The sequence below is a fragment of the Brassica oleracea genome, chromosome C3 (genome assembly GCF_000695525.1).
Source record: "Brassica oleracea var. oleracea cultivar TO1000 chromosome C3, BOL, whole genome shotgun sequence".
In the NCBI taxonomy this organism is placed as follows: Eukaryota; Viridiplantae; Streptophyta; class Magnoliopsida; order Brassicales; family Brassicaceae; genus Brassica; species Brassica oleracea.
Window position 1 is genome coordinate 2,905,486 of NC_027750.1, and position 7,975 is coordinate 2,913,460.

The 7,975-nt window shown below is 38.1% G+C and overlaps 4 protein-coding genes across 5 annotated transcripts; 2 read left to right on the forward strand and 2 right to left on the reverse strand.

Annotated features, from left to right (window-relative positions):
- Positions 1-332: 332 nt before the first annotated feature.
- Positions 333-893, forward strand: LOC106329658. The gene has a single exon (XM_013768336.1). It carries the CDS (start codon positions 414-416, stop codon positions 891-893), a length of 480 nt encoding a protein of 159 aa, XP_013623790.1. The 5' UTR covers positions 333-413.
- Positions 894-1,437: 544 nt separating this feature from the next.
- Positions 1,438-2,825, forward strand: LOC106328539. Its single transcript, XM_013767000.1, has 3 exons — positions 1,438-1,566; positions 2,131-2,661; positions 2,736-2,825. Exons 1-3 carry the CDS (start codon positions 1,528-1,530, stop codon positions 2,811-2,813), a joined length of 648 nt encoding a protein of 215 aa, XP_013622454.1. The 5' UTR covers positions 1,438-1,527; the 3' UTR covers positions 2,814-2,825.
- LOC106328538 (protein RETICULATA-RELATED 4-like) lies at positions 2,804-5,485 on the reverse strand. The gene is made up of 8 exons (XM_013766998.1): positions 4,860-5,485; positions 4,641-4,709; positions 3,894-4,025; positions 3,752-3,805; positions 3,573-3,617; positions 3,347-3,486; positions 3,125-3,250; positions 2,804-3,030 (listed from the first exon to the last, which is right to left on the reverse strand). The coding sequence occupies exons 1-8, from the start codon at positions 5,385-5,387 to the stop codon at positions 2,985-2,987; spliced, it is 1,140 nt and encodes a 379-aa protein (XP_013622452.1). The 5' UTR covers positions 5,388-5,485; the 3' UTR covers positions 2,804-2,984.
- Positions 5,486-5,672: 187 nt separating this feature from the next.
- On the reverse strand, positions 5,673-7,842 carry LOC106331571 (nuclear transcription factor Y subunit A-1-like). Of its 2 annotated transcripts, none has more exons than XM_013769956.1 (7): positions 7,728-7,842; positions 7,581-7,648; positions 7,075-7,314; positions 6,795-6,895; positions 6,654-6,725; positions 6,236-6,397; positions 5,673-6,153 (listed from the first exon to the last, which is right to left on the reverse strand). In XM_013769956.1, exons 3-7 carry the CDS (start codon positions 7,310-7,312, stop codon positions 5,953-5,955), a joined length of 774 nt encoding a protein of 257 aa, XP_013625410.1. In that variant the 5' UTR covers positions 7,313-7,314; positions 7,581-7,648; positions 7,728-7,842; the 3' UTR covers positions 5,673-5,952. The 2 variants fall into 2 exon arrangements, with proteins under 2 accessions (XP_013625410.1, XP_013625409.1); XM_013769955.1 differs by having other exon boundaries at positions 6,795-6,898.
- Between the last annotated feature and the right edge of the window lie 133 nt (positions 7,843-7,975).

A 7,975-nucleotide genomic window follows, 5' to 3' on the forward strand; every position in this document is an offset into this window, starting at 1 on the left:
TTTTTTTTATCAGATCTTTATTATTCAAAATCATTAATTGTCATATATACTTTACCCACATTAGGCAATTCCGTAATCTTTATTTAAGGAAATAATAAATGACATTAATAATGAATTTATGGTTAGTTTAATAAAAAGCTTATTATATAATTAGATGGACCAACCTATTTCTCTAATAATTCTAAGAATCATCCTAGTGATGACACGTGGGTACAAAAAGAAGTTGTAATGTTTCACAAATAATATATAGGGGATAAATACTATTTCTATTATGACTTCAAACTAAAGACACCAAAACTTTCTCTTATTAGCCTATTCACTAATTTCTTTGTTCAACCACCCTAAACCTCTACTCTCAAGTCTCAACCTTAAAATCTCCTTCATCAACTTTTGCTATTAGAAATCTCGATACAATGTCGTCTCCAAGTTACCACACAAACATCTTCTGCAAGTATCTCGTGATCTTATGCGTGATCGCAATCTTCTTCATTCTCGTCTTTTATGACCAAACCTACATCAATTCATTCGACAGTAACATATCCACCATAAAATGTCAAGAGGGGCTCTTACAGCCTAAGGGGACAACTACGAACTTGAGCCACTTGATGTTTGTGTTGGTAGGGAGCTCACGTACGTGGAAGAATCGCAGAACTTACACAGAATCATGGTGGAGACCAAACGTCACACGAGGAAATCTCTTTTTGGACGTGGAGCCGTCGAAGGAGTTCCAGCCTTGGTCTCCGACCTTACCGCCGTTTAAAGTCAACGAAGACCTCAAGAAACTGAGAATCTACCCGAAGCTCGCAAACCCAGTTCACGTTCGTATCTATAGATCTATTCTAGACACTTACAAGCTCAAACAAAACGATGGTGTGAGATGGTACGTCATTTAATTTAATATATTATACTCACTACTTAAATCTTCTTACCAAATTGAGATATATTTCTATTTTAGGATATTCAACTCTGAATTTTATACAATCACAAATTTTTATATTCAATATCAGGTTGATTAAACAATAATTTTCTGTTACACAAATAAATGTTTTTTACTGAATTAAGAGTAATGTTACAAATTTAGTTAAATTATTATATAAACATATTCGAACAAATATTAGTCAAATAAATTTGAACATTTGTTTTTACATCCCATTTTTTTTTTAAAAACTTTTCTTTTTCAATCTTTATCAGAAAACTTGTGATCTTATAACTCTAAAAAACTTATCATCTAACTTCAATCTTGTCCAAAATAGGTATGTGATGGGTGATGACGATAGTCTTTTATTCGTAGACAACATAGTGGATGTGTTATCGAAATACGACCACACCAAAAAACATTACATTGGAACGTTTTCGGAGACGATAAAATCAAATGTTCGCTTCTCTTTTGACATGGCATACGGAGGAGCAGGATATGCTCTAAGTTATCCTCTGGTGGAAGCTTTGGTGGCAAAACTAGATGAATGTATTGAAAGGTATCATTTTATTTGGGCAGGTGACCAATTACAAAGCTTTTGTTTAGCTGATATGGGCGTCGATGTTATACACGAGAAAGGATTTCATCAGGTAGTAACAAATAATTCATCCGTTAGTTTTAGTTTTTTTTTGTTTAACGTGATAATTTTTACGTTTTATGCATTAAGAAACAATGGTAAATGGACAATTCTCTCGGATAGTCATTTTAAGTTTTTTTCACAAAAATAGCTTTCAGAAAAGAAAATGACCAAATAGCTCATTTTTGTTTTGGAAATTTTAATTTTTTTTTTAATTTGAAACTATATCCCTAAAACTCCACCCTTTAACTCTAAACCCTAAGTCTAGATTAATTAATCATAGGGTAAAAACATATTTTTACCCTTTAATAAAATTTATTTTAGTCATTTTTTCCTTGATTGCTATTTTTGTGACAAAAACTTAAAAATGACTATCATAAGGAATTTTTCATGGTTAAATTGTAAATTTCAAAAAATAAGTTTTCTTATAAATTAAAATTTTGGAAAACAGTTAGTTATAAAAAATGCTATATTTGTAATCTAAATTAATATGTTTTTAATATATATGAAAACACCAAAACATATATTTTTTGTATGGTTTTCACAAGAAAATGTATCTGACGAAAGAATGTGACAGATTGATCTACTCGGTGACTTGTCCGGTTTACTCTCGTCCCACCCAACAGCTCCACTTCTCAGCCTCCACCACTTCGAGAGCGTTGCACCACTTTTCCCAAACATGAACCGTCCTGGTTCAGTCCTTCACATCATGAAAGCGGCCAACGTGGACCAATCACGGATGCTACAACAGTCTATTTGCCACGTTAGAGCTAGTAACTGGACCTTCTCGGTCTCGTGGGGATACTCAGCTCATATCTACGAGAACATATTCCCACGAAGCTACTTGAAGCGTCCTATTGAAACATTCCGTCCCTGGCTCCGAGGACGGCCTCCGTTTTACATGTTTAACACGAGACCGGTTTCTAGAGATCCATGTGAAGCTCCTCACTGGTTCTTCTTCGATTCGGTTGAAGAAGAGAAGGAAAGAGTTGTTACTTCCTACACAAGGAAGTTTCCTAGAAACATGACTTCTTGTTCTTTCTCTGGTAATATATCTGCTGATCCTCTCGCTTTGATCAGAGTCTTCTCTCCCAAAACTCCCAAAGAGGTTCGTTCATATTATGAGAATATGCATTTTTACAAATTATGGCAATTAATACAGTTTGATTGTTGTGTTTCTAGGAGAGAAAAGTGGAATGTTGCGACGTGGAATATGATGGTGCAGATGTTGCAACCATGAGGCTTAGAGATTGTAGATAAATCAAAGACGTTTCAAACCCCAAATGCATAATGTTTTTTTTTAACATGCTTTGTGAAAATAGCATAGGTTTTGCATGGAATCGTCGAAACAATTGCGAGTGAAGACACATGTAGTTTCGTATAACATTAAGTCAGAAAGCAGATCACGTTCTTTCTTCTGCTTCTAACTCATCAATGAGATTTCTGTATCCCTATGAGACGCGCATAATCCACCCATCTGGAATCAACAACAATAAAACAAAGAACATGTGAGGGAGTAAAAAATTTGCTAGTACAGGGAGGGAGCAAGAACCAAGGCTTGGTGTGCTTACAATAGAGAGCCCAGGAATGTGTTGCCTGTTCTAACAGCGAAACACATAGCGCTGAGCGCAAGTTTGTGTTGGTGTAGCATTGGCTCCAGGAAACGTTGTTCTACTACACCAGCTACTACTTGGTACCTGTTTTAATTGCAAAACCATACCTCATCACTCTTATCCAATCTAAAATGCTAAAACTGCAGTATGTGTTTGTTAGAAAGAAAACACAGACAGTACCTTAGGTTGGCAGAAACCGCCATATAGACACCATATGCAACGCTTGTGGAGACTATTGGAACAGTCTCGACTTCCCCTTCAGAAGTCTTGTCCACGGCTCCTTTTGCTTTTATAAATGCATTTGTAACAGCAGTGCCAACCTAACCAATTTACACAGATTCGTCAAGTCAAAACAAAATGTGAAGCAACAGTTTCTGTGATGTGCAACATATATGTTTTGACTCACCAGCGATGATGTAGTGCCAACGGCAAACAGCTTAGCCCCATTGCGCTGCACAACACACACACAAACGATATATATATTAATTATCCAGACACTATCAGCCCTTAAATAAAACAAATTATTACGTGTAACTGAGATCAACAGTGGAGTAAAAATTGACAAAAAAAAGGAACACTACACACCGCTATAGCTCCTAGCCTTTGCAAGAGAGAGTAAGAGGTTCCGGAGATAGCAATCTGCAGCAAACATGTTGGATGATTAGACGAGAGCAAGCTTTTCGAAACTTTATCCTGTATGTGCTAAGCAATATTTTTTAAATGATACCTGGAAGGCATTATCAGGGCAGTTGTGGAAAAACTTGGATATACCACCAGCAGTAAGTGCGAGAGGTGGTCTAAGAGACACCGTAGGAGCAGGTAGATAAACTAACATGAAATCAGCAATGATAGCCATCACCTGATCAAAAAAAAAAGGAAAAAAGAAGCAAAAATGACAGTGAGTCCACTTATCCACACACACAAAAAAAAATCAAGATCCAAAAACATATAGTAACAGCAGATCGCAATAAACAGAAGTGACAAAACTTACGAGTATCTCTACTTGCCATATAGTTCAAAGAGGTTTAACTTACAAAGTGACATAGCAGAAAAGGTTGACCGTTAATTTAAAAAAAAAAAAACAAAAAACAAAAAGAAGCCAGAGATATTAAAAGTTGAAAACAAATGAGACTATTGTACAGTTCAACATTTGGTTCTGACCTCAGAGACAAAGCAAATCTAAACTGTTTTGTCAATGTCATGGAAAAAACTAATGGTGAAAAATGGGAGACCCCATCACACAAGTCACAACCACAAACTACACAACCTTTCCTCTACCTGAATGGGTCATCTAAAAGAATACTATTCTCATCCATCTCTCCTACCATCTAACAAAAATTCCTAACAATAAGTTTTCAGACTTGTTACAAAAAAAAAAAAAAAAAAAAGTTTTCAGACCATTCCTGTGATCTGACAGGAACACTAAAGAAAAAAAGCCACCACTAAAAAAAAGAGGCAAGAGAAAAATGATTACCACATCGGCAAAGACAACTTCAAGTTCATTGAAGAAGTTCTCTCTACGGCGTTCATACTCAGCCGCAGTCTGTAAACACAAAAAAAAAAATCCAAAAATACAAATATTAGCCAAACACACAGATTTTCACAATTTATTTCTAATTGGTTACCAAATTAAAACAAACGCTAAGAAACCACTGAAAGTTCGAAACTTTGTTATGGATAAGAAAGCAAAAACCTTAGTGAAGACACCAACACCACACTCCATGGCGAGTTTAGCCAAGAAGAGATCATCAGCCAACAACCTCTCCCTAAACCCAGCAAACTGCATCAGCCACCTCATCACAGCCGACCTCTGAAGCTCGAGGAACCTCGTGATAACCGAACCAGGAATCCGACCAGACTCAATAGCAGCCGCTAGATCCTTGGGAAGACTCTCCAGTTCGGTTCCAGACTCCGCCAATAGCATCATCGCCTCGCTCCTGTTCCTATCCCTATCCTCACCGTCACCGTCACCGTCTCCATCGCCGCTTCCACCACCACCATCCCCTCCGTTGTTGCTGTTGCTGTTGTCAGAGCCGCCGTTGTCGATAGAGGCGGAGAAAACAGGGGAAATAGTGACGCGGCGGTGGAAAGAGATGGCCTTTGCGGAGATAACGCCGGTAAAGGAGGAGGAGGGAGAGTGTCTAGGAGAGAAAGCTAGGTGGGGCCGTGTGAAATTGGATTCAGAGATTGGAACAGTGAAGAAACACGAGGTCATTGCCATTGATGCGACTCCTCCCTCTCTCTCTCTCTCTCTCTCTGTTAAAGTCGTCTCCTTTAGTTCAGGGGAGGCGGTAGATAGATTGAGAGCAGTGGAGAGAATCAGTGGAAAGGAAGATTCTTTCTTTCAAGGGCTTTTGTTTTGGTGGGGCCCTCACTATAGATTCCAACTAGCGCGTGTTTCTCACGGTAGATTCACATCTCGTTATATCTTGATCATGTCTAAAGAGAAGAAAGACCAGAAGCTTCAGTTTTGAACAAAAGAAAAGAAAAAAAAGACAAGAAACTTCAGTTCTGTAATAACAGTGTCGGCTCAACGATTCAACAAACGTATTTTATGAAAAAAAAAGAATATAAACAAAGACCTACTGACTATTCCCCTGTCTCTCGTCTCCGAATCTAACACCTTAACATAACTCGTCTCTCTTTGTACATTGTAATATGAGACTCTGACAAGAACAACTAAGCAACACACAACACCTAAAAGCCAAGAATGATTTGCCAGTTTGGGGGCAATGGATTATATAAGCCAAAGCGTGTCCCTCCCTCTATCTCTGAGCTTTGGTTAACTATGCTGCACGTGAAGAATTCAGGGTCTCGTTGGAGTTTGTCTCAACTGGTTCAGAGCCTGGCGAGTTGGTTGCTGAACCCCTTTCTCTTTTTCTTTCTCTCTCAGCTGCTGCTTCAGCCTCAGTTTTCTTGGCAAACCGGCCTCCACTAGCCCTTGCCCTTCTCATTGCATGCTTGTGTCTTGACTCATGAAGATATGGCTGTCACATAAAGACGCCACAAGTTAACCGAGGGACAATTATAGATTCTACATACAGAGTGACCTTCACTTTTAATGGGTACCTTTTTGTTGATAACTTTCCTTTCTAGCTCGGCCTTGGCGCGTGCTTTTCTTCGCCTTAGAATTCCCTGGTACTGTTTCGCATTCACATAAACAGGCTCTTGTGTCATGTCCAGCGGTAGTGCTGTTCTTTCACCAGGCATTCCAAGATATGGACGAAACCCCTGCTTAAACAAATGCAACAAACAGAGTCATATGATCGAAGTCACTCAACTCATCAAGATTTTTTTAAGGATCATTAAGATGAGTTTAAAACTATATCACTAACTCTAACAAACAGAACTACTGAATCCAGAATCATCCCAGACAGCAAACAAGATCACCACAAAGGGTGATTAATGGCAAGAGCATACATCAAATAAACACTGCACCACCATATGGAACCATTGTAAAGATTGAGAGAGGTTTAGACAAAGATACCAATTGCTGATGTCCATATGCTCCCACCATTCCCCCATAATACGGATCCTGATACGGATTTGGGACACAAGCCTACAAAATGTAGATTGAGTTTATCATACATATTAAGAGCTGAAACAAGACTAAGAGGAAAGCACATACAATGTAGTGTCCAACAAGCTCTGGTGGTTGTACAAGTTGCTGGTGATCATGCATGTTACCCACAGAAGCCGCCGGATCATTCCCTTCCACTCCATGGTTATCTACTGAAATTAATGAGAGACGCTAATCTATTATACATACAGAAAAAATGATGTCGCCTAGTAACCACTTAACAAGTAACTGTAATCCACACGCATCCCAAGAGATCAGGCATCAAAACGATACTGCATTAGAAGAATGACTATGTCTACTCACAAAAACCAAGAAGAAGAAGACAAACCTGAAGGGGACGAAGTTGCAGCTTGTGTATCCTTCCAAGCGCCATCGTCTCCAGACGCTGAGTGAACATCGTTTGATTCTAAAGACGAGGACTTTGAAGGCATTACGGAAGGTATCTCTTGAGGAACGACGCCAAAAGAGTTATTCTTCTTCCACCAGGGCTCTGCATACATCATTGGCTGCTGATCAGCATGGTGATCGACTTCCACTTCATTCCCACTTCCCGATTTCGATTGCATCTCTTCAAAACAGAGTTAACAACCAATTCAACACCGAATCAAAGAAAGTAAATCTCATCAATTTAAAAGAGTAAGCTTTTTGTGTTATTAAGCATTGCACAAACAAAAAGGTGAAAACTTCAACAAACTCAAACTAACATAAGTTCTTATTATTAATATGTTCAAGCAATCGTTTGACGGCACGTGTCTCTGTTTAATTTTCTGAATCTTCATATTCAGAGATAAAATTCAAAAAATACACAAAATAGAGAAGACAAAAGCAGCATACCCAGAGGATATTCACGAGGAAGTTTTTTTGCAATCGTCTTCGTGTTCCTATGATGATGACTTAAGACCCTGAAAGTTATGCAATCGATGGAGCTCAGCGTGAGACAAAACAAAAGGAATCAGAATTTGAACAGAGCCAGAGAAGAACTTGGAGAAGAGAAGTGATTCCGGAGCACCCGACAGTTGTGTAAGACGAATACGATTGGGCAGAAGAAACCCTAATTTTTGGGGAATTTTTGTTTTTCAAAATTGTTTTTTCTTTGTATTTTTTAGTAAGTGTATAAATTTAGAAGAAGAAAAAAAAAAACATTTGGTCTCGTGGCGCCCATCTGGGACGTTATCGTATCTCATTTTCTTAAATTTGTTTTCGAAAAAAAAAAAAAAAAAAAAAAAAAA

Bases quoted from the DNA above. Each gene is read 5' to 3' on its own strand.
- LOC106329658 (XM_013768336.1), top strand. From the start codon at position 414: ATGTCGTCTCCAAGTTACCACACAAACATCTTCTGCAAGTATCTCGTG.
- LOC106328539 (XM_013767000.1), top strand. From the start codon at position 1,528: ATGGGCGTCGATGTTATACACGAGAAAGGATTTCATCAG. The intron at 1,567-2,130 runs GTAGTAACAAAT...AGAATGTGACAG, and splicing joins ACGAGAAAGGATTTCATCAG to ATTGATCTACTCGGTGACTT. The intron at 2,662-2,735 runs GTTCGTTCATAT...TTGTGTTTCTAG, and splicing joins CTCCCAAAACTCCCAAAGAG to GAGAGAAAAGTGGAATGTTG.
- LOC106328538 (XM_013766998.1), bottom strand. From the start codon at position 5,387: ATGGCAATGACCTCGTGTTTCTTCACTGTTCCAATCTCTGAATCCAAT. The intron at 4,026-4,640 runs GTAATCATTTTT...TTTTTTGATCAG, and splicing joins AAGTTGTCTTTGCCGATGTG to GTGATGGCTATCATTGCTGA. The intron at 3,806-3,893 runs GTATCATTTAAA...TGTTTGCTGCAG, and splicing joins GCCCTGATAATGCCTTCCAG to ATTGCTATCTCCGGAACCTC.
- LOC106331571 (XM_013769955.1), bottom strand. From the start codon at position 7,312: ATGCAATCGAAATCGGGAAGTGGGAATGAAGTGGAAGTCGATCACCAT. The intron at 6,899-7,074 runs GTTTGTCTTCTT...CATTAATTTCAG, and splicing joins TGCAACTTCGTCCCCTTCAG to TAGATAACCATGGAGTGGAA. The intron at 6,398-6,653 runs GTATCTTTGTCT...TTGTTTAAGCAG, and splicing joins CATATGGACATCAGCAATTG to GGGTTTCGTCCATATCTTGG.